The 25,693-nt window shown below is 41.4% G+C and overlaps 2 protein-coding genes and 1 non-coding gene across 3 annotated transcripts in view; 1 reads left to right on the top strand and 2 right to left on the bottom strand.

The window, feature by feature from the left end:
* The window catches only part of mypn (myopalladin), a 105,134-nt gene extending 101,794 nt beyond the window's left edge, over positions 1-3,340 (top strand). The window contains exons 19-21 of the mRNA XM_055647172.1: positions 725-890; positions 1,382-1,515; positions 1,915-3,340. Coding sequence (XP_055503147.1) covers positions 725-890; positions 1,382-1,515; positions 1,915-2,081 — 467 coding nt within the window. The 3' untranslated portion in view covers positions 2,082-3,340. The remainder of the gene's footprint in view (positions 1-724; positions 891-1,381; positions 1,516-1,914) is intronic.
* Positions 3,341-6,587: 3,247 nt separating this feature from the next.
* Positions 6,588-6,669, bottom strand: trnas-uga (transfer RNA serine (anticodon UGA)). Its single transcript has one exon. It is a non-coding gene; the product is annotated as a tRNA-Ser (tRNA).
* A 7,354-nt stretch (positions 6,670-14,023) lies between these two features.
* LOC129704396 (transcription factor ATOH7-like) lies at positions 14,024-16,072 on the bottom strand. Its single transcript, XM_055647476.1, has one exon. The coding sequence runs from the start codon at positions 14,825-14,827 to the stop codon at positions 14,375-14,377; it is 453 nt and encodes a 150-aa protein (XP_055503451.1). The 5' UTR covers positions 14,828-16,072; the 3' UTR covers positions 14,024-14,374.
* Between the last annotated feature and the right edge of the window lie 9,621 nt (positions 16,073-25,693).

Genomic DNA, 25,693 nt, shown 5'->3' with positions numbered 1-25,693 from the left:
CATTGCACAACACTATATCTAGAATTGCCTTCTCTCTGTTAAGCTCCTCTAAGAATCCATCTTGGAGGGACTCCACAAACTCCCTTTCTTGGGGTCCAGTACCAGCCTGATTTTCCCAGTCTACCTGCATGTTGAAAGCTCCCATAACCACCATAGCATTATCTTTGCTACACGCCAATTTTAACTCTTTATCCAACTTGCACCCTATATCCAGGTTACAGTTTTTTTTTGGGGGGGGGCAGTAGATAACTCCCATTAGGGTCTTTTTACCCTTATATTTCCTCAGTTCTATCCATACTGACTCTACATCTCCTGATTCTATGTCACCCCTAGCAAGGGACAATGGAACAAGGCAGAAACAAATCATGACCTCACCTCATGTGAGTGCAATCTTGGTCTGTGTTATTTTTGTGGCATTCTACACTTCTACTCATGATACTGACAATGTTGTAGTCTTTTTCAAAAGAGAAAGAATAATTTTACAGCTTTGTTTCTGTGAATTCTCCCAAGTGACCATTAAAATGTGGAAATATAAATGTATTAACATGACTGAAACAATTCATGGTATTATTACCCTGACAGGAAGACCAATGGACACAGGAGGTATAATAAGTTAGTCTATTTGCAACATAAATAGGATGAGGAGATGTATTATAAAACTTATGCAATGTTCTAAAGTACATTCCTATTCTTCTGTTTCTATATGTTTGGTTTGATTTTGCAGCAAAAGAAATTACAAGGCAACCAGTGTTTATTGAGAAGCTGCAGAACACAGGAGTTGCAGAGGGCCATCCAGTTAGATTGGACTGCAGAGTGATGGGCATGCCACCTCCCTTTATCTATTGGAAGAAAGAAAATGAGACGATCGTTGCCAACAGGGACAGAATAAGGTGTGCCTGAACTACTGCGTACAGTACGGTATACTGCCGTTTATGCAAAATATGGTTTGGTAAAATTATTTCTGGGAATAATACAGAAGGTGCAGGATCAGTTAATTCCAAAGGGGAAGAAAGATTCTAAGGGGAGTAAGAAGCAACCGTGGCTGACAAGGGTAGTCAAAGAGAAAATTAAAGAGAAGAAGTATATCAGCAAAGATGTTTGGGACGCCCCAGGATTGGGAAACTTTTAAAGGGCAACAGAAGATAAAAATATGAGTTTGTTTTCCCTTGAGATCTACACCTGCCAGAATGGTACATTGTCAATGTGAGTACAATGTAGCACCTGATTTAAGAATGTCTACTGTTCCAATAAGCTCTCTGTTGGCATGAATCCCTTTCAGGTGCCTGAAGTCAGTAAGTTGTTTGCCTGGTATATTTTTTTCAATGGACATATCCAATTTGTTTTATGTGTTTAACTAAATCCATGCATTTGTCTTGCCCAGCTTGCACCGAGATTCTACAGGATATGTCTGTCTTCTGATCCAGCCAACCAAGAAGGAGGATGCTGGTTGGTATACAGTGTCTGCCAAAAATGAAGCAGGAATTGCATCTTGCACAGCAAGACTGGATTTATATGGTTAGTATTGATCTCAATACTCACTGCTTAACAGTTATCAGAGTAGATACGCCCATAGTAGGGTGGTACGGTGGAGCAGACTTTCTGCCTTACAGCACCAGAGACCCTAGTTTGACCCTGACTATGGATGGCGATTGCTTGACAACATTAACAACTTTCTGACAGATTGTGTTCTTCAGAGGCAAGTGAATATTTCCTGCAGGATAGTTTTACATAGACCTTTCTTTACCAAGATTGCTATTTATCTGCTTATCAATTTCCAAAGTAACTTTCAAATGCTTTCTATTTTATGATCAGAATCAATTATTAATGGTCAGGTAGTAAATCACTTAGAATATCACTAAAATTCTCCATCACAATGTAAAGGCTCAGATTGAGTCTCTTTTTTTTTTGTTACAGCTCAGTGGCACCAGAACATTAAGCAGCAAATAAGGAAAGTACAATCTCCAAGCAGTCGATATGCTGCTCTTACCAGCCAAGGACTTGATTCTAAATCTGCTTTCACATCAGTAGACACCCCACAGATTCCAGCCAAACAAAATGCAATGGAAAGTGATGAACTGTGATGTTTCTGATGGAGTTATTTAATTATATTTGCTTCTGCAAAACTTTGAAAAGTGAACATAATAGATGTCAAATGATCAAGGTTTACATAAGTTGTTTTTCAAGAGCATAGTACCTTTGCAAATGCAATATGCAACGGCTGAAATGATTATATTTAATTAGCATGTAGACACTACAAAGAAGCAATATGATGATTTCTATAGTTCCTTTTTAATATGATGGCAAAATGCTATTCATGAATGTAAATGTTAACAATGTCACAGTTGAAATATGTTACTAGGTGTTCCGTAATCAAAGCACATTGGATGTCAATCGCCAACAATTTTGAATGTCTGTTAATGTTCTGTTTTACGGAGGCTTTTAAAAGCAATGTGATAAGGAAAAGGTGATCCGTATTAAAGAGAGCGATATGAAATGTTTGGTTCTGACAGGCCAAGCAGATTATTTTCACATGCACATGGCTCTCTGAAGCTCATTCACGCTACACCAAATCATCGCATAATTACCCAGTGTTTCTTTATTATGATATTACATGCTGGTACAATGCATTAAGTTGTATGTACCAGTTAAATCCTTTGACTGCAGTGAACAAATTTACTCATGTTTTTGTGTTCCTTTATAACAATTAAATTACTATGTTTTTTTGATTGTCTATTAAAAAGGTTAACTTTCCTTCAGAGCTGCTTTGTGAGTAATTTACGCTTTTAAGTTTGAAACGGCTAATCACAGAGGTCCATTGATTGTGAGATTCCTGTCATTCTTTTTCTTTAACTGCTTTGGTTGGTGTTAAAGTTAGCCACATGGCTACCTACTCGTGTGATGAGTGAAACATCCCCTCCATTTTACACGGGACAATTTTACCTCAAACCGAAAATGTATATGGATCCACACAGAAGAGAACTTTCAATGAACTAAAGAGTAAACCTTTACAAGTTTTTTTAATGTTTACCTATTATGCTCGGTAACATATCACCGTAGAAATGATTGCACATACCTGAGTATTAATCCACCAAAGATAGTAACTGCTCCAAAACAGCAGTTTCTTTTATTTTGTTTTCAAATATTTTTCACATTGCTGAAAGTGAGATAGAACTTTAGATTTTTTTTCAGGATGTTTAGGAGTTACGAAGAGATTCACCGAATCAATTTACACAAGCTTCAATATTACATTAAGTGCAGGAAGAACACATCTTTGGCTTGAGTCAAATATTTCAATGTAAGCTTGCACTTGTAAAGAATTAATGGATTGTTTATCTTGCGAATAAAGTTTTATTTATTCTAACAAGTTTTCAAGTTGTGAATTTACATGGATTGGCATTAAGGAAAAACATGAAACACACTTACTACAGTTAGAATACAGGTAATGTTTGTCTCCACACGGCGTAATACCTTTCTGGCATTTCAGATTCTAGACCACTTGAGTAGTTCCATTTTATATCCATGCCAACCAGTAAATCGGAAAGGGAATGCATGGGGGGGGAATTGTAACTCCCTGGCCCATGGCGAGGGCAGATTTGGAAAAGATCCATTGGATTATGAAAAACATTTTGTTTTAACATCATCCTTTAATTACCCAGGGGACTACTTCAATCACGTGAAACCCTTGATGATCACATATGACTAAACTTTAGAGATACAGCATGGAAATAGGACCTTTGCACCAACGGGTCTACGCTGACCAGCAATCACCCCCCCATAAACTGGCACCATTTTTTTAATGACACCAAGTAACCTACAAACTTGCACATCTTTGGAGGGTGGGATGAAACCCCACGTGGTCACAGGGAGAACGTACAAACTCCATACAGACAATACTCATAGTCAGGATCTAACATGGGTCTCTGGCGCTGTAAGGCAGCAACTCTACCACTGAACCACTGTGCCAAACGATGGTATGATGAATCGAGGACCTTGATGCCAACAGCTTGGACACTGTATTCAGTAAACTCTGGTGTAAAAATGAAAAGTGTCAAAACAAACTGCTGGACAAACTCAGTGGGTCAGGTAGCATCTTGGTCGGTATGGACACGTTGGGCTGAAGGGCCTGTTTCCGTGCAGTAAACTCTAAATTGAGATCCTTAATTGAGGGACGGTCAATTTTAATATCACTAAAAAGGAGAAAATAGTAGTGAGAGTTCAGATCCAACCTGTTCCTTGATGGAGAAAAGTAAGAACAACAAGTCCAATGAATCAAGGGATATCGGGTTTAAGAAGGAGCTGCAGATGCTGGAAAATCGAAGGTACACAAAAATGCTGGAGAAACTCAGCGGGTGCAGCAGCATCTATGGAGTGAAGGAAATGGGCAACGTTTTGGGCCGAAACCCTTCTTCAGACTCGACTGATGCAAGGGAAAAATGAAGATTTTGGGAAGTGAAAACAGGGAAGGTCCTGTCAGTGTATGGAGAGTATAGGGAATACTTTAAAAAAACTTCGATGACAACAAAAGGGCATAAAATGTCACTTGTGAACACGATTAAAGAAAACCCCAAAACATTTTATAAATATATCAGATGCTATACCTGACATTACTCCAGGTAGAATGCTGGCAATCATGTTGTTTGCATTGATTTACATGCAATTGGGTTTATAACACTCCTTGTAAATGAAATAAAATCTAACTTAAATATCTAAAGATTTACAAATAATGAAAGAGCTAACTCCACGAATAATGTATCGATTATTTTTTTATCTCAATACTGAACAAATAACTAATCATGTGAAAAGCACTGAGTTTTAAAATTAATGCTAATAACTTTTAACAATTGCTCTGGTACCTTATCAATGCTCACAGCAAAACTGAGAGGGGCCTGAAGTCACTTGAATGGAAATGTTAGGTGAGATGGGATAATTGGTATCTGAAAGATAAAGACACTTTCCCCAACAGCATTGCCAGTCATTATTGTAGCCTCAGTTACATGTGGTGGTAATGTTTGAACTGACAATCTTGTGCAGTTGCATTGCATTCATGGATCCAAATTCCTGAATAGCATAATTGCAGCTTTTTTTTGTTAAAGATTATCCTCTGGTACACCAGGTGGTGACAGAGAGTTTAAAAATTCATCTGGAAAATGTACATCCTCGCCAATGTCTGTCACACAGTCAGTACAGTTTAGATTTTACAGTTTGTCAAGAACATTTTGAAAGAAGATCCCTAGTCATAGTCTTTGCTGCATCACGTTTTTGGTGTTAAAATGGCTCTTTCGCACAGCCATTGGTAATTCAAATAGTATCATGTGATATTTGGGGAAGCAGTAAGCATCAGATCATGAAGCCCAAGTTCTTAATCAAAATGATTCCTCTTGACTTATTGTATTTAATTTCCTTATTTTCTAATTTGAGTAAATTTTATGTAAAATCTTTTGCAGATGGATGGCATGTGATTGGATATTGGTTTTCAAGTGTAATCATTTAACATTTTCCCAAATCTATGATGCTTTAAAACCTGCTTTCAGTTCATCTGCTTTAGTCCTTCATGGAATTACTAGAAGATAAGTTTTAGTTTTGTGATACAGCACGGAAACATGCCCTTCGGCCCACCGAGTCCGCACCGACCAGCGATCTCCGCACCCTAACACTATCCGACACGTACTAGGGACAATTTACACTTATACTAAACCAATGAACCCTCACGCCTGTACATCTTCGGATTATGGAAGGAAACCAAAGATCTCGGAGAAAACCCAGGCAAGTCACGGGGAGAACGTACAAACTCCATACAAACAGCAGCCGTAATCGGGGTCTCTGGCGCTGCAAGCATGTAAGACAGCAACTCTACCATTTGCCCAACATGCCGCAATTTCTGAGGATATTGCCAGGACTCGAGGTCCGAGTGTTTGACAAAAATCTCCAGCTTTCACTAATTTAACACTCTGCCAAAGATCTTACAACATTTAATCTAATGCTTCAATGGCTGCACATACATCCAAATAAGTTAACAACCTTTTAGAATGTTTTCCATCGCAGTTCCCTTCCCAATGTTACACTTTGGACACTTGTCAAGTCTAATAGACAAACGTGTATTTCCCCTCACCTACCAGAAGTCATGAAGCAGTATCTGATGGTACCAGATCCAGCACAATTAAACTTTATCATTGACATTTGGCCAAAAATAGATAAACATAGAAAATAGGTGCAGGAGGAGGCCATTCGGACCTTCGAGCCAGCACTGCCATTCATTGTGATCATGGCTGATCGTCACCTATCAATAACCCGTGCCTGCCTTCTCCCCGTATCCCTTGACTCCACTAGCCCCTAGAGCTCTATCTAACTCTCTCTTAAATCCATCCAGTGACTTGGCCTCCACTGCCCTCTGTGGCAGGGAATTCCATAAATACACAACTCTGTCTTAAATGACCTCCCCTTTATTCTAAGATTGGTTCCTGGTTCTGGACTCGCCCAACATTGGGAACATTTTTCCTGCATCTAGCTTGTCCAGTCCTTTTATAATTTTATATGTTTCTATAAGATCCCCCTCATCCTTTTAAACTCCAGTGAAAAAAATTGAAGACCGCAGCGAGCAGGGTTCGAACCTGCGCGGGGAGACCCCATTGGATTTCAAGTCCAACGCCTTAACCACTCGGCCATCGCTGCCGTTGAATGAATGAATGCTGAAATGAATCTGTTTTAATTTTACGTTCTAGATCCACTAAGATCTAGTAAATCTTACTACTACGTATTTTACATTCTAGATCTACTAGATCATTGTGAACAGCCTCGATAATATTATCCTAGACAAAGTATAATATTATCTTTTGTGTATCATTAAATGTGCTCTTTCTCTCTGATATATTCATCTGATTGGACTTTTTTGCCTTCCATCACAGTGAGGAATGTGGGGAATCTGCTGTGGTGGATGTTTATGTTAACTTTTAAGTAGATGTGCGTCTTCTTGCTTATTTTCGTATGCCTGTATGGTAATTTGCATTTCACTGTACAATAATTGGTAAATGTGACAATAAAAGACCTTTGCAACTTTTGAAACCTTGATTTAAATCGAAGCTGGTATTGTGCAGAAACTCATTACCCAGGGCCAGATAGGCTGCATCCCAGAGTACTTAAGGAAGTAGCTAAAGAAATAGTGGATGCATTAGTAATAATCTTTCAAAACTCTTTAGATTCTGGAGTAGTTCCAGAGGATTGGCGGGTAGCAAACGTAACCCCACTTTCTAAGAAGGGAGGGAGAGAGAAAACGGGGAATTACAGACCAGTTAGCCTAACATCGGTAGTGGGGAAACTGCTAGAGTCAGTTATTAAAGATGGGATAGCAGCACATTTAGAAAGTGGTGAAATCATTGGACAAAGTCAGCATGGATTTACGAAAGGTAAATCATGTCTGACGAATCTTATAGAATTTTTCGAGGATGTAACTAATAGCGTGGATAGGGGAGAGCCAGTGGATGTGGTGTATCTGGACTTCCAGAAGGCTTTCGACAAGGTCCCACATAAGAGATTAGTATACAAACTTAAAGCACATGGCATTGGGGGTTCAGTATTGATGTGGATAGAAAACTGGCTGGCAAACAGGAAGCAAAGAGTAGGAGTAAACGGGTCCTTTTCACAATGGCAGGCAGTGACTAGTGGGGTACCGCAAGGCTCAGTACTGGGACCCCAGCTATTTACAATATATATTAATGATCTGGATGAGGGAATTGAAGGCAATATCTCCAAGTTTGCGGATGACACTAAGCTGGGGGGCAGTGTTAGGTGTGAGGAGGATGCTAGGAGACTGCAAGGTGACTTGGATAGGCTGGGTGAGTGGGCAAATGTTTGGCAGATGCAGTTTAATGTGGATAAATGTGAGGTTATCCATTTTGGTGGCAAAAACGGGAAAGCAGATTATTATCTAAACGGTGGCCGATTGGGAAAGGGGGAGATGCAGCGAGACCTGGGTGTCATGGTACACCAGTCATTGAAGGTAGGCATGCAGGTGCAGCAGGCAGTAAAGAAAGCGAATGGCATGTTGGCTTTCATAGCAAGAGGATTTGAGTATAGGAGCAGGGAGGTTCTACTGCAGTTGTATAGGGTCTTGGTGAGACCACACCTGGAGTATTGCGTGCAGTTTTGGTCTCCAAATCTGAGGAAGGACATTATTGCCATAAAGGGAGTGCAGAGAAGGTTCACCAGACTGATTCCTGGGATGTCAGGACTGTCTTATGAAGAAAGACTGGATAGACTTGGTTTATACTCTCTAGAGTTTAGGCGATTGAGAGGGGATCTTATAGAAACTTACAAAATTCTTAAGGGGTTGGACAGGCTAGATGCAGGAAGATTGTTCCCGATGTTGGGGAAGTCCAGGACAAGGGGTCACAGCTTAAGGATAAGGGGGAAATCCTTTAAAACCGAGATGAGGAGAACTTTTTTTCACACAGAGAGTGGTGAATCTCTGGAACTCTCTGCCACAGAGGGTAGTTGAGGCCAGTTCATTGGCTATATTTAAGAGGGAGTTAGATGTGGCCCTTGTGGCCGGGGGGGATCAGAGGGTATGGAGAGAAGGCAGGTATGGGATACTGAGTTGGATGATCAGCCATGATCATATTAAATGGCGGTGCAGGCTCGAAGGGCCGAATGGCCTACTCCTGCACCTAATTTCTATGTTTCTATGTTTCTATTACACAAATTGTAATTTTATCCAAATATTTAGCACCACAGAAATTGATTTTTTTCTTGGATCAATTGAACAGAATTTCTTTTGAACCATAGTCACATGTGGAGTTGAGTGGTATTGATATCACCACCATCAGTTGTGGTTACTGCAATAGGGCAAACAGTTTTCTCGAAAGCAGGGACTCTGCAGAAGGATTTGGACAGGTTGGGAGAGTGGGCAAAGAAGTGCCTGATGGAATACAGCGTAGCAAATTGTGAAGTTACAGGTATGCATTTTGGTAGTAGGAATAAAGGCGTAGACTATTTTATTAAATGGGGAGAGAATTCAGAAATCTTAGGTGCAAGATTCCCTAAACGTAAGGAAGGCAAATGCAATATCGAGAGGACTAGAATAGAGCGCGTGACGTCTGGAGCGCGTGACATCATTTGAAGATGGATGCAAAATGCCGGAGTAACTCAGCGGGACCGGCAGCATCTCTGGTGAGAAGGAATGGGTGATTTTTCGGGTCGAGACTCTTCTTCAGTCTGAAAGAAGGGTCTTGACCCGAAGCGGCTGTGCGTACGCATGTAATCGTGCCCGACCTTCGCGGGACCATCGCGGCTCAACGCGACCACGAGGTTGTGTAATTTGCGTGCCAAGGACACGTAAGTGGGACAGGCCCTTTAGAAAGTAATTAGGGGGAATTTCATTAGTCAGAGGGTGGTGAATCTGTGGAATTCATTGCCACAGATGGCTGTGGAGACCATGTCAATTGATAATTTTAAGGGAGAGGTTGACAGATTCTTGATTAGTGCAGTGTCAGGGGTTATGGGGAGAAGACAGAAGAATGGGGTTGAGAGGAAAAGATAGATCAGCCATGATGGGCCGAATGGCCTAATTCTGCTTCTGTAATTCATAAATTTATGCACTTATGAAAACTCTTCCCATTAACAGCACTTGAATTGAATTGATTAGGCACAGAGGACTATAAGTCAAGTGCTGGAAGAGGATTAATGTGGATGAGTCAGAATAGACATGATGGTTGAATGATCTGTTTCCAAGTGGTATGATGGTATGATTTTATCCCTAGATGTGACAATAACACCTGTTGAAGGAGTAGCAAACCATCTTACATTGGGAACACTTACAATGTTTAAGCTTTCTATAAAATACAAGCAGAACAATTTTATATATACCTTTTGAAATCTGAAATGGTAATTAGAATAATTGTAATAATTTGTGACTGACTGAGTTTTTAACTGCAGTTTACTCATAGTTATTTGAAACTCCTTATTTAATATACATAAACAATCACAAAGTTGTATGCAATTTTTTTTAAAATAACTTATAGCCCTAGCCATAGCTTTCTGTTTTATACCTCAGGATAGAGTGTTACAAGAAATATAACCATGGCTAATATTGCTCTATTTATAAGTAATTAATCTCTGTAAAAGTTAGGGAATATGTTGGAAAACATTTAGTTAGCTGTATCCTTAGGGAATAGAAAATATACTGTGTTGGAAAAAAAGCGATCATTAATTATTTTGTGCCAGCTATTTCTATTTACGAATAGCTGTTGACAGTGTTAGTGATTCACTGAACTCTTCGGAATTGGGACAACTCATTCTTTGTTTAAAAAAAAGTACTAGTTAAGCATATTCAGTCTTGCAAATGAGGATATAATCCACAGTGCTGATGGTCCTCTTTAACATATTGCGGGGCCAGGGGGATTAGTTCTCTAACATATTGAAGAACCCATATTTCAGTAAAAACTACCAACCATCCACAACATTAATAATAAAAATTATACCAATGATCTAAACAAATTTGTGATAGTTAAATATACAATATTATTCAACCTTTAATAGACAATAGACAATAGGTGCAGGAGTAGGCCATTCGGCCCTTCGAGCCAGCACCGCCATTCAATGTGATCATCCCCAATCAATATGTAGGTCCCTTGCATCCATTGGGGACACATTTGTCTTTTCATCTCTGGCCTTTGTCCAGCCATCTGCTGATCAACCCCCCCCCCCCCCCCCCACTATTACTTGCTAGGTTTTGTCCTGCCCCTCCTGTCTTCCAGCTCCCCCCCCCCCCTCACCACCACAATCAGTCTGAAGAAGGGTCCCGACCTGAAACATCACCTATCCATATTCTCCAGAGCTGCTGCCTGACTTGTTGAGCTACTCCAACATTTAGTGTTGTGTTTTTTTGTTTTTCTAATATTGTACTGTTCTATGTTCCTCAAAATAATCTATTGTCAGTCCAGGGTCAGGCACAATTAGCATGTTTGCAAATGACACTACAATAGGCAGTTTTGTAGTCAGTGAAGATGGTTCTCAAGAATTACAATAGGTGGGCAAATGGGCTGAGGAAAGGCTAACAGAGTTTGGTTAAAGGCTAAAACCAGGGTATCTACAAGTACCAGTGCATACTTCCCTGAAATTGGCACCACAGATAGGGTGGTGAAGGGGCTTTTGGCACTCTGGCCTTCATCAGTCAGCGAACTGAGTACAGAAGTTGGAACATTATGTTACAGTTGTACAAGACATTGGTGAGGCCACACTTGGATCATTGGATTCAGATTTGGTCACCCTGCTACAGGAAAGATCCCATTCAGCTGCAAAGAGGAAAGTGAAAACAAGATATTTCCAGGACTCGAGGGCCAGAGCTATAGGGAGAAGCTGGGCAGGTTAGGATTTTATTCCTTGGAGCGCAGTATGCTGGTGGGTAATTTTATAGAGGCGTATAAAATCATGACGGGAATAGATAGAGTGAATGTACAGTCTTTTTTGCAGGTAAAGAATCAAGAATTAGAAGACATTGGTTTAAGGTGAGAGGGGACTTATAAGAACCTGAAGGGCAACCTTTATATACCGAGGTTGACAGGTATATGGAATGAGCTACCGGTGGAAATAGTTGGGGCATATAACAAAATTTAAACAATATTTGCACAGGTTCATGGATAGGAATGATTTGGAAGGATGCGGGCCAAATGTGGGCAAATGGGACTAGCTTATATATGGGTTGGCATAGGCAAGTTGGGCCGATGGGCCTCTTTTTGAGCTGTGGAACTCTATGATATGCCCCTCATACTTCCCTTCGTTTTGTTTACATTTACAATTTTGCTTTATTGTGTGGATTAGTCTTTGAACAGTTTAGAATTGTATTAGAAATATTCAGAGCTGTATTTTGACAGAGACAAAAGGAACTACAGATGCTGGAATCTTGAGCAAAAAAACAACATGCTGAAGGAACTCAACGGGTTAGACAGCATCTGAGCACGGAAGTGGACAGATAATGTCTCAGGATTGGACCTTTCTTCAGACTGATTGGAATGGATAGGGAAATGGATAGAATCAGTCTGAAGATTGGTCAAGACCTGAAACAAGGTCTGTCCAATTTCTTCCACAAATGCTGCTTGACTCACTGAGATCCTCCAGCACTTGTTTTTTTTGTGTGTTTTGACAGGTTTGATAATCAGCTAAGAAAGGGTGTAGCAAACAATCTTCAAGCTATTTGCAACACTTTCATGTCCTTAATTTGCTTCTATTATCTCCCCATGAAACAGACTTGGATGAAGGGTTCCAACCCAAAATGTCACCTATACATGTGCTCTGAGATGCTCCTTGATCCACGGTCTACACATAAGCTCAGGGGCAACTGCACCTTTGCGGTTGCAGCTCCTAGACTGTGGAACAGCGTCCCTCCTCCCATCAGAACTGCCCCCACCATCGACTCAAAAGGGTCAAGACTTAAAACTTATCTTTACTCTCAAGTCTTTCTTGACGTCCTCTGAGGGAAGGCTATATGTATGTATTTATGTATGTACTTAATCTATGAACCACTGTTGTCTAACATTATTACCTCCACTTTGGTCAACGAGAATTGTTTTTTAAATGTGCTATAGAAATAAAAGTGACTTGACTTGACTAAAGGTGACTTGATCCACTGAACTACTCCAGCGCTATGTGATTTTGTAAACCACCATCTGCAGTTTCTTGTTTCTAGACAGGTTGAGATGCTGTTCAGCATGGCCCTAGTCACAACAAAATGCTATGTCTAACCTTGATAAGGGCCTTTGCATTGAGTGGAGCAATCCAAACAATGAAACGAGTGAGGTGGGATCTGTAGGGAGCGGGAGATGTGGGAAAGAATCAAAATGTGAGGGTGGAGGAGGATCAGAAGGAGAGCGATCATGGAACACAGGACATTAGGTGACCTGAAATGGAAAAGATTCAGTTTAGGGCTTGAGCATGGTGACAATTTTGGGACTCTGCCCCAGTGTCAAGGAATGGAATGAGCAGAAACTAGTGATAAGCTCAATCGTATTCCATGGGGAGGGGGGACTGTTTCTTGCAGGGGAGAAGTTGAAATATGGGGAGAGTGGTTTAAGGAGTTGACAGTGAAAATTGACTGAAGATTTTGAGTGGTCAATAACTCTATCAGAAGAACTTAAACGGTGGAGGGGGGAACTGCAGATGCTGGTTTACACCATAGACGCAAAATGCTGTCAGCGGAACAGGCAACATTTCTGCAGAGAATGAATGGGTGACGTTTCGGGTCTCAACCCGAAGCGACATCCACTCATTCTCTCCGGAGAAGTTGCCTGTGCAGAACTTGAACTGTGCTCGATGTAGTCAAGCCTGTCGTGAGGGAATATGGCTAAATCACGCACCACCTTCAATGTTCAAATTTGCATTTTTCAGAGAAGCAGTGGAGTAACGAACTCTAGTTGGCAGTTGAGGCCAGTTCATTGGCTATATTTAAGAGGGGGGTAGATGTGGCCCTTGTGGCTAAAGGGAGCAGGGGGTTATGGAGATAAGGCAGGTACGGGATACTGAGTTGGATGATCAGCCAAGATCATATTGAATGGCGGTGCAGGCTCGAAGGGCCGAATGGCCTACTCCTGCACCTATTTTCTATGTTTCTATGTTACCGAGATGCTCTCTAAGGTGAAGCAATGTGGAGGGCATCAATAGTTGACCATTCTGTACCTGCAGAAATGCAGTAAGCTGGTAAAACTTGGCAATCCTCTGACACGGAGGATTGTCTTTGAAATCCGCCAGTGAGGGAAAGTTGCAGCCAGCTGTGCACAGACTCGAGGGAAGACATCGGAATGGACGAGATAAGGTTAAAGGAAATCTCCATGGAAACCCCGTCCCCTTCATTCTCGCCTGCAAAAGAAGATCACATAACGCTTCATATTGCCCACCCCACCCCACAAAAATAAATCCACACATTTATCGGTTTAAATATTTAATCACATCCAAGAAAGCAACAAGAATTGCATAGAATGTATTTCAAAGTCTGATCTCAAGCAGAAAGATTAATTTCAACCCAGTCATTCAAACATATAGCAATCAGAACTTTTTAAAAAAACATATAAAGCCTTTTATAAAACCTTTAACAATTTCTACTCTAAAAGTCATTATTTGCATGCAAACGTCGAATTGTGTTCCTAATTTTACAGGGAACTGCTTCAGTAAAATGTATGTACATATGAAACCAGTGTATTGGAAACGTTGTAGCGTGATAAGTTCAGCAACGTATTTTGTATACTATTTACATATATCACAGCGAATCAAATCTTACTACTACAAAACTTGTCTAACTTCATACAATCGCCAGCAGGACTGGTGTATTTAAACTGAAGCATCGCCAGATTCTGTTCAAGGTTTGTACGAGCCTTCCTCTGCCACTGGCAATTTAATTGACTATCGGGTAAGTGTCGTGGTTGAAGGGGAAGATGCTGTCCGTATAACAGTTCTTCTTCTCCAAAGCCTGCTGTTCCGCGTAAGTCTGCATGTCCTCGCTCCCCTGTACGTGCTCGTACTGGATGTGAATCCAGCTCCTGTCGCCGCCGTGGCGCTCGGCCTCGGTCAATATTCGGGTCAGGGCCATGATGTAGCTCAGGGCCATCTGCAGTGTCTCGTATTTGGAAAGTTTCTTGTCCTGACCCCACTGTGGCACCACTTTGCGGAGCTGGTCGAAGGCGGTGTTGAGTCCCTGCATGCGTCTCCTTTCGCGGGCGTTAGCGGCCATCCTCTGGCGGACGCAGCTCTCCGCCCTGTCAGCACCGCCCAGACCCGCCTCGCAACTCTCGCCAGCGTCCAGCTCCGCTGCAGGTGGCGGAGCGCAGGCCGACCCGTTAGATTTCATCTCTGCTGCTCCCGGAGCCGTGTCCGTCCGAAGATGCTTGGAGTCTTGCCCCGGCTGCCTCGCCCTGGCTGGGGGAACCGGCCGGCATCCGCTCCGGAGCCTGAGCTTCGCACCTGCCTCTCACCTGTTCACCTGCCCCGGGGTGTCGCTACCTGGACCTGGGGTCCGGCCTCCAACTGCGGGGACGGGGTGGGGCGGCTGTAGACGATTCTCACAATAACACATCCGCTTGTAACAGTTGTGATTGTTTTAATGTAACGGACTGTGGAGGAGAATACTTTTTTTCCAGGTTTGATCCCGGTTCGAGACTGGCCCTCCCGTTGTCTGCTGCGGGAGAGCAGAGCAGAGCGGGGGAGATCGCACAGCAAGCAAAGCTGTTGATCTTGACCGGCGCCCCCGCTGGAAGCGAACCCCAGCCGCTGATCGTTGAGGGAAGTAGCGGGGTTTGATTCAGGGATGGCTGGTGCAATGGGAGTGCGGCGAACAGCCTGTCAGTGCCTGGTTTTATAGCCCCGGACTGCGCCTTTAACAGGTGGCAGCAGGTGGAACCGCGTCCCCAGCCAGAGTCCCAGCACCATTCCTCCCTGGGAAAATCTGATCGGACCAGAGCCCCATCGCTGCAAGCACTCGCTTTCCAGTAGTTTCCATATGTTGAAATGTACCTTGAGTGTGAAAAACGTGGACATTGATTAATATCCAAAAGGCGATTAACATAAATTCTTAACGTGAGTTTCCCTGGTTCCCAAGGGCCAGAGGAAAGCGAAATGCCACGAAATATAACGGGGAAGTGTATCACTTGTAATGCCAATAGTATTACAGTCAATGTGTACGTTGCAGAAAGGCCACGAAACGTTAGCATGTAGCTTGAAATAACTGAAAATAATGCCCTTTATATAAATCTGTGCATTGCAACCCGTAGCTTCACGAGAACATGGTCATGTTGTATTATTTTATGCAAAATATGACTGTCCAGTATGTTTAACATCGTTTTAGTACCAACAAAGTAGAAATGGGTTCAGAATGAAACGGCAGTGACGCTGTCCTGCAGTATCTGGGTGAATTTGCAGAGATTCGCATCAGTTCTAGTCCAGCAGAGTTTTGAATCTCCGATTCGCTTAGTTGGCTTTCATTTCCTTCTCAGTTAGTTCATTTTATCTTCAGAATAGTCTCATGACATCGTCTCATTTTTTTAAATTCTTTCTTGATAAATGCTGTCATCAATTCTGGACAACAGTTGAGAGCATTGTTTCACACTTCCAAAAATTTTAACAGAAAAAAAATAATCGCGAATGATTTTTGTCAAACTAACGAGGAGATGAACAGTGACTACAACCATGCCGTGCATCGTGTTTAAGCACATTGTGAATTGAAATGATCCCAACCAAGTCATCCTGGTATACAACATTGTCTGATATGTGCAAATTATAAGTACCTGAATTTATTTCGCTGGCCATAATGTGTCGTTCTGGATTTTTTTAATGTCAGAAACTATAATCTCACACAACGAAGTACGAGGACGAGGTCATTATTTTGAATATCAATAAAATTACAATCAATGTGTACTCGAAACTGGAGCTCAAATACAACTTCAGAATTTCTGCTGAAGGAAACACTAGACCGGGAACTCAACCAACCAACTATTGGCTTCATCATTGGCAATAGGACAATGTAATATTTGAACACCACATCTTTCCTTCCAAAATTATAGTCCTGAAGAGCAAAAATAGAAAACGCACTGGACTCTGAAATATAATGACCAGCTGGCTGGCGGTTGTTAGGACGGCCATGCTGCGATTGAAGGGTTTACTGAAGCGTTACGGCCTTAGAAATGCCAGTGAATCGGAACCAGTTCGGTTCCAGCTCGAATCCAATGGGGGAAAGTGGCCGGACTCGCATGGGGACCACAGTCTGCATCCAAACCTTTCACTTTAAGGTGATTAATATAGGTTGTTTTTTTTAAACACCGAGAGTGGAAAGAGTGGATTATTGAAACACAAAGAAAGGAAGGCCATCTGCGGGGGAGGGCCACCTCGGTATCAGTATTTGGACAAAGGTCAACATTGTCCTTATCTACCAATCTGTTGTTAATTTACAATAGCTTTCTGCCCATTACTACCTATCCTATCATCATCTTCAGTAAAGTTGTACAGTTTAAATCTGCCGACACGAAGAAGAATACATTGCCAGAATACAAAGGTGTTCAGTGGCATTGATTTTATTGAATGGGATGAAAAACATAACCTTCCCTTTCTAAATATATAAACACACATAAATATTATTGAAAATGACACATATGACACAAGTATATGTCTAACGGGTAGATTCCAATATGCTAGACATAATGACGTCAACATAACTAGATTCCGAATCCACATTTCAAAATTAATTGTACCTTTAATATTTAAATAAATAACAATTGTATTATTCAGACAGTAATTATTGTTTGTTTGATTTAATTACTTTGATGGCTTTTATGTAATTAATCAAAAAAAAAATAGCATCCGGAAAACGTTCATTTTAAATTGCATGTTACAATATTTAGGGATAACAAACTTAAATCCACCAACCTTCAGGGAGATAAAACGTAATCTTTTCATTGATTGTGTTTCAGGTTTCAATGGGGATATGAAAAGCCTGAATTCCTTTATTTTATTTTGATTGCTTTGTTTATTGCACTTGAATCACCCAGTTCATTAAATTCTGTTGTGCCACAAAATGTATTTATTGTTTTGCTGAGACAATAGACAATAGACAATAGACAATAGACAATAGGTGCGGGAGTTGGCCATTCGGCCCTTCGAGCCAGCACCGCCATTCAATATGATCATGGCTGATCATCCACAATCAGTACCCGGTTCCTGTCTTCTCGCCATATCCCCTGACTCCGCAATCTTTAAGACCCCCATCTAACAGATGGGGTATGATTCACAATTCAGTGTTGAGATAAGATGTTAGGATGGGCCTATCTCTTCCACTTTCTCATTTCCACTAACGGTTGTGATTGCAATGATCACTTCCATCAGCTGTGTATTTTGCAAACCACACACGCACGCACATATCAGATGAATGGTGGAAGGCAATCGGTCATGTTACACAATGTAACGTAGTGCAGACGAGTAAGGACCTTATTAAGAGCAAATTTGCCCAGTGGAAGTGATCCGTTTAAAATAAATTATTGCATTTTACATTCGTTTGGTGGTGGAAGCAGACATGATGTGGCATTTAAGAGGCTTTTAGATCGGCACACGGATATGGACGGATACGGATCGCGTGCAGGCAGATGAGATTAGTTTAATTTGACATCATGTTCGCACGGACATAGTGGACCGAAGGGCCTGTTCCGGTTCTGCACTGTTCTCGAGGATAGACACAAAATGTTGGAGGAACCAGGCAGCAAGTCTGGAGAAAAGGAATAGGTGACGTTTCGGGTCGAGACGTTTAAAGACAATTTTGTTTTTAATGTTTTTGAGAGAATTTCAAAGATTTCTCTCCAAAAGATGTAATTTTATGCAAGAGGCGAAGGAATGTGTTATAGTTGCTTCTTGAAGGAGACATTTGTCACAAATAGGAGATACATTTGGAAAAATCTTATTAAGTTTAGACTTTGAATAGTAGAGTCTATGCAGTATTTTAAATGCAATTAACATATGTCTAACGTTAATCGAACAATTGTATAGATATAAAAGGTTTTCTTCCCATCTGCCTTTTAGAATTTTTATGCCTAGTTCCTCTTCCCAATCTCTTCTAATTGCTTCTGGCGATGGGATTTCTATATTTAGAAGGATATTATACAAACATATGTTAAGTTGTTTGACTCTGACTTTCTATTCATACACTCGTCTAGTATATCTGGCAGCAAAGTTTGGTAGTCTTGGTTTTCAGATAGTCTCGAATTTGAAGATATCTGAAATATTGATTACCTTTCAGGTGATAATTCGACTACAATTCGTGAAATGAAAGAAGAGTTCCCATCTCGTAAAGATCTCCCAGTTTTTTGATTCCTAGTCTTTCTCAATATGTAAACGTTTTATCTATAATACATGGCTTGAACAAAGGTTTATTGGCTATTGGTGAAAGAAGAGATAAATTTCTTAGTTTAAAAGTTGATTTTACTTGTCTCCAGATTCGTAGAGTGCTGTGAATAATCGGATTTATATCATATAGTGTGTTCTTCAAATTTGTTGGAGAAAGAAGAATCGCGCCTATATTAAAAGGCGAGCAATCCTCTCTCTCCATTATTAACCAGTCTATCTGTTGGCATGAATTGTCCAGCCAGTAAATTACATTTTTAATATTCATTGCCCAGTAATAGTATAAGAAGTTGGGGAGAGCCAATCTGCCCATTTCTTTGGGTTTACATAGATGCAGTTTATGAATTCTATGTGTTTTATAATCCCAAATAAAGTTTGTAATCAGAGAATCAAGATTTTTGAATCATTTTTTAGGAAGATATATTGGTATTGATTGAAATAAATACAGAATTTGTGGGAAGATTGAATAAAATAATTTGGCCCACACATCTCCATTAAACCTTTCCCCTTTCACCTTAAAGCAATTGCCTCCAATCTTTGACATTTCCACACTGAGAAAAAGGTTCCGACTGTCTACCCTATCTATGCCTCGCATAATTTTATTGTATTTGTATCAGGTTGCCCCTCAACCTCTGGCGAGGGGAAACAATCTAAGTTTGTACAACCTCTCATTGTAGATAATGCCCCCCTAATCCAGGCAGTATTTTGGTAAACCTCTTCTGTACCCGTTCAAACCTGCCACATCCTTCCTGTAACGGGGCGACCAAGACTGCACACAATACTCCAAATGCGGCCTAACTTATAATACTTATATAATATATAATTCTTACAATACTGCATCACAAATTTCTGATTTGGTTTAGATTTAAGATTGTTGTTGTCATGTGTACTGAGGTACAATGAAAAGCTCTGTTTTGCATGCTAGCCCACCAGTTCAGATAATACTATACATAGTACAATCAAGCCAAACTCAAGTACGACAGGTAGAGCAAAGGGAAAGATACAGAGTGCAGAATATAGTTCTCAGCATTATAGCGCAACAGTTTCCGAGATAAAGTCCAATATCTACAATAAGGTAGAGGAAAATTGTTCTATACCATTATGGACTCTTATACTCAAAGCCCAAACCTTCTTTACCAGTCTATTTGGGTTGGCATTTGAGGCAGCTATGGAACTGGACCCCAAAATTCCACTGCACATCAATATTGTTATGGGTCTTGCCATCAATTGTACACTTTCCCTTTACATTCGACTTCCACATTGCTACTCCTCACACTTGTTTGGATTAAATTCCATCTGCCATTTTTCTACCCATTTCTGTAGTTGATCTATTTCCCACTGTATATTTTGAAAGCCTTCCTCACAGTTTGCAACTCCAGCAGTCTTGGTATCATCTATAAAATGTTTAACCAACTGATCTACATTTATGTTCAAGTCACAAACAACATAGTTGCTTGCAGAACCTCACAGACCTTCAGCCAGAATAATGACTTCCACCACAATCAGTTTTTTTATGAGTAATGCATACAAGTTAGCCATAAAGAAAGACTGGATAGATTCGGCTTGTACACCAAGATTGACTGGCAATTAATTCTAAAAGGGTTGACGGTGGATATGCAATGGAAGGCATTTAAAGACTGCATGGATGAACTACAAAAATTGTTCATCCCAGTTTGGCAAAAGAATAAATCAGGGAAGGTAGTGCATCCATGGATAACAAGGGAAATCAGGGATAGTATCAAAGCAAAGGATGATGCGTACAAACTAGCCAGAAAAAGCAGCATACCGGAGGACTGGGAGAAATTCAGAGACCAGCAGAGGAGGACGAAGGGTTTAATTAGAAAAGGAAAAATGGATTATGAAAGAAAACTGGCAGTGAACATAAAATCTGACTGCAAAAGTTTTTATAGATATGTGAAAAGAAAGAGATTAGTTAAAACAAATGTAGGTCCCTTGCAGTCAGAAACAGGTGAGTTGATCATGGGGAACCAGGATATGGCGGACCAATTGAATAACTACTTTGGTTCCGTCTTCACTAAGGAAGACATAAATGATCTGCCGGAAATAGCAGGGGCCCGCGGGTCAAAGGAGGTGGAGGAATTGAGTGAAATCCAGGTTAGTCGGGAAGTGGTGTTGGGTAAATTGAATGGATTAAAGGCCGATAAATCCCCAGGGCCAGATAGGCTGCATCCCAGAGTACTTAAGGAAGTAGCTCCAGAAATAGTGGATGCATTAGTAATAATCTTTCAAAACTCCTTAGATTCTGGAGTAGTTCCAGAGGATTGGCGGGTAGCAAACGTAACCCCACTTTTTAAGAAGGGAGGGAGAGAGAAAACGGGGAATTACAGACCAGTTAGCCTAACATCGGTAGTGGGGAAACTGCTAGAGTCAGTTATTAAAGATGGGATAGCAGCACATTTAGAAAGTGGTGAAATCATTGGACAAAGTCAGCATGGATTTACGAAAGGTAAATCATGTCTGACGAATCTTATAGAATTTTTGGAGGATGTAACTAGTAGCGTGGATAGGGGAGAACCAGTGGATGTGGTGTATCTGGACTTCCAGAAGGCTTTCGACAAGGTCCCACATAAGAGATTAGTATACAAACTTAAAGCACATGGCATTGGGGGTTCAGTATTGATGTGGATAGAGAACTGGCTGGCAAACAGGAAGCAAAGAGTAGGAGTAAACGGGTCCTTTTCACAATGGCAGGCAGTGACTAGTGGGGTACTGGGACCCCAGCTATTTACAATATATATTAATGATCTGGATGAGGGAATTGAAGGCAATATCTCCAAGTTTGCGGATGACACTAAGCTGGGGGGCAGTGTTAGGTGTGAGGAGGATGCTAGGAGACTGCAAGGTGACTTGGATAGGCTGGGTGAGTGGGCAAATGTTTGGCAGATGCAGTTTAATGTGGATAAATGTGAGGTTATCCATTTTGGTGGCAAAAACGGGAAAGCAGATTATTATCTAAACGGTGGCCGATTGGGAAAGGGGGAGATGCAGCGAGACCTGGGTGTCATGGTACACCAGTCATTGAAGGTAGGCATGCAGGTGCAGCAGGCAGTAAAGAAAGCGAATGGCATGTTGGCTTTCATAGCAAGAGGATTTGAGTATAGGAGCAGGGAGGTTCTACTGCAGTTGTATAGGGTCTTGGTGAGACCACACCTGGAGTATTGCGTGCAGTTTTGGTCTCCAAATCTGAGGAAGGACATTATTGCCATAGAGGGAGTGCAGAGAAGGTTCACCAGACTGATTCCTGGGATGTCAGGACTGTCTTATGAAGAAAGACTGGATAGACTTGGTTTATACTCTCTCGAGTTTAGGAGATTGAGAGGGGATCTTATAGAAACTTACAAAATTCTTAAGGGGTTGGACAGGCTAGATGCAGGAAGATTGTTTCCGATGTTGGGGAAGTCCAGGACAAGGGGTCACAGCTTAAGGATAAGGGGGAAATCCTTTAAAACCGAGATGAGGAGAACTTTTTTCACACAGAGAGTGGTGAATCTCTGGAACTCTCTGCCACAGAGGGTAGTTGAGGCCAGTTCATTGGCTATATTTAAGAGGGAGTTAGATGTGGCCCTTGTGGCCAAGGGGATCAGAGGGTATGGAGAAAAGGCAGGTACGGGATACTGAGTTGGATGATCAGCCATGATCATATCAAATGGCGGTGCAGGCTCGAAGGGCCGAATGGCCTACTCCTGCACCTAATTTCTATGTTTCTATGTTTCTATGTTACACACAAGAATTCAGAAGATTGAGGGGGGTTCTTATAGAAACTTACAAATTCTTAAGGGGTTGGACAGGCTAGATGCAGAAAGATTATTCCTGATGTTGGGGAAGTCCAGAACTAGGGGTCACAGTTTAAGGAAAAGAGGGAAGTCTTTTAGGACCGAGATGAGAAAATCATTTTTTACACAGAGAGTGGTGAATCTGTGGAATTCTCTGCCACAGAAGGTAGTTGAGGCCAGTTCATTGGCTATATTTAAGAAGGAGTTATATGTGGCCCTTGTGGCTAAAGAGATCAGGGGGTATGGGGAGAAGGCAGGGATGGGATACTGAGTTGGATGATCAGCCATGATCATATCGAATGGCGGTGCAGGCTCGAAGGGCCGAATGGCCTACTCCTGCACCTATTTTCTATGTTTCTCTGTTTCTATGTTTCTATCCTCTTGAAAAAATAAATGCATGAGTAGGTGGGATGGGTAGTTGGGGGTAATCAAAATAATGAATCTTCATTGTGCTACCCTTAATAAGGTTTGGCCTTCGTTAGGCCACATTTGGAAAATTGAGTGCAATTCTGGTCGCCCCATTAGAGGAAGGATGTGGATGTTTTGGAAAGGATGCAAAGGAGGTTTACGGGAAGGTTACCTGGATTTGGAGGTATTAGCTAAAGGGGGAGGTTGCCACACTTGGATTGTTTTCTCTGGAGGTTACGGGAAAACCTGCTAGAATTATACAAAAGTATGTGAGCCATCGATAGGGTAGACATTCAGAACCGTTGTCTAAGGTTAAAAAAAATCAAATATTAAAAGGCACAACTTTATCATAAGAGGGGCAAAGTTTAAAGAAGATGTGTGGGGTTAGTGTTTTACACAGAGGGTGGTGAGTTTCTGGAATGTGATGTCGGGGTTGCTGGTGGAGGCAGATATGATTTAATTCTGGCATTTAAGAGGCTTTTGGGTAGGCATATGGATGTGCAGCGAATTGAGGGATACAGATTATGCACATGTAGATAAGAGATGCTCTTGGCATCATGTTTTTCATAGCCATTGGGGAGCAAATGGCCTGTTCTTGTGCAGTACTTTTCTATGTTCTAATGATTCTGATGATCAGAAATTCAGTGTTTCCTTCAGTAGGGAAAGATTTTAATAAATGGCATGCACCTACCACACCTGATACTAAATATTAAACAATTGATCCTACATGGATCCTATTGAAAATCTCCTGCCTTGATTGAAGGTGGCACAGTGATGGATCTGGTGGAGCTGCTGCCTCACAGCGCCGGTGACCGGGGTTCGATTCTGACCTCAGGTGCTGTCTGTGTGGAGTTTGCGCATTCTCCCTGTAACCTGGTGGGTTTCCTCTGGGTGCTCCGGTTTCCTCCCACATCCCAGGTTATGCGGGGTTGCGAATTAATTGGCCTCCACAGACTGCCCCTACTGTACAGGGAGTGCATGCAAAACTGGAATGACATAGAATGCACAAGGCTATATTGGTAGGTTTGCAGATGACATTAAAGTGGGTGGGATCATAGTCAAGATGGTTATTAAAAATAGCAGCAGGATCTTCATCAGCTGGGCAAGTGGGCTGAGGAATGGCTAATGGAGTTTAATGCAGATAGATTTGGGGTGTTGCATTTTGGGATGTCAGCCAGGGTAAGACCATTCACAGTGAATGGTAGGCTTGTTGTAGATCAAGGAATACAGGTACATAGTTCCCTGAAAGTAGCAATACAGGTAGATAGGATGGTCAATAAGGCTTTTGGTATACTGGGCTTCAAGAGTTGATGTATTGTGTGTAGAAGTTGAAACATTATGTTTCAGTTGTACAACATGTTGGTGAGGCCCTATGTGGATATTATTTTCAGTTTTGGTCACCTTGCTATAGAAAGTATGCCATTAGGTTGGAAAGAGCGCAATGAAGATTTATGATGATGTTGCAAGTTCCTGAGGACCTGAGCTATAGGGAGAGGTTGGACAGGCTATGACTGTCAGTCATAGAGTGATACAGTGTAGAAACAGGCCCCTTGGCCCAACATGCCCACACTGGCCAACATGTCACAGCTGCACTAGTCCCACCTGCCTATGCTTGGTCCATATCCCTCCAAACCTGTCCTATCCATTTACCTATCTAACTGTTTCTTAAACATTGGGATAGCCCCAGCCTCAATTACCTCCTCTGGCAGTTTGTTCCATACACCCACCACCATTTGTATGAAAAAGTTGCCCAAGAGATTCTTATTAAATCTTTTCCCCTTCACCTTGAACCTATGCCCTCTGGTCCTCGATTCCCCTAGTCTTGGCAAGAGACTCTGTGCATCGACCCGATCTATTCCTCTCATGATTTTATACACCTCATCCTCCTGTGCTCCAACTCAGCCTCCTCAACCTCACCCTGTAGCTCACACCCTCTAGTCCTGGTAACATCCTCATAAATCTTCGCTGAACCCTTTCAAGCTTGATAATATTTTTCCTATAACATGGTGCCCAGAACTGAACACAATATTCTAAATGTGGGCTCACCAACGTCTTAAGCAACTGTAACATGACCTCCCAACTTCTATACTCAATAAGTGTGGAGCACAGCAGGCTAAGGGACAATCATATAGAGGTGTATAAAATCACAAGGGGACACTTTGTTATGTCCTGGAAACTAAATTAAAAATATTTTGATTTTTAAAAAATCATAAGGGGAATAGACAGGGTGAATGCACAGTATTTGTTATCCAGAGTAGGGGAATCAAGAACTAGAATACATAAATTTAAGGAGAGAGGAATCTCACAAATCTCCTTTAAACCTTCCCCACTCTTAAATGGAAGTACTCTAGTATTTGACATAGCATGCTTGCCTTCAAAACTTGGATCATAGAATATGAGTGTTGTGACATTATGTTACAATGTTACAAAACATGGTTCTGGGTGCACTTAAAGTACTGTGTGCATTACTTTAATGTCACAAAACTGGAAAGATGTGATTATGCTAGAGAGTTTGCAGAGAAAATTCACCAGGGTGGTGCCAAGATTGGAGGCCTTAAGTTACTGGAAGAGGTTGGAAAGGTGATGAAAGCTGATGGGTAATCCGATGGAAATGTATAAAATTATGAGAGGCG

Source organism: Leucoraja erinacea, chromosome 15 (genome assembly GCF_028641065.1).
Source record: "Leucoraja erinacea ecotype New England chromosome 15, Leri_hhj_1, whole genome shotgun sequence".
Classification (NCBI taxonomy): domain Eukaryota; kingdom Metazoa; phylum Chordata; class Chondrichthyes; order Rajiformes; family Rajidae; genus Leucoraja; species Leucoraja erinaceus.
The sequence above is the reverse complement of the archived record's forward strand: the minus strand, read 5'-3'. Positions and strand labels throughout refer to the sequence as shown.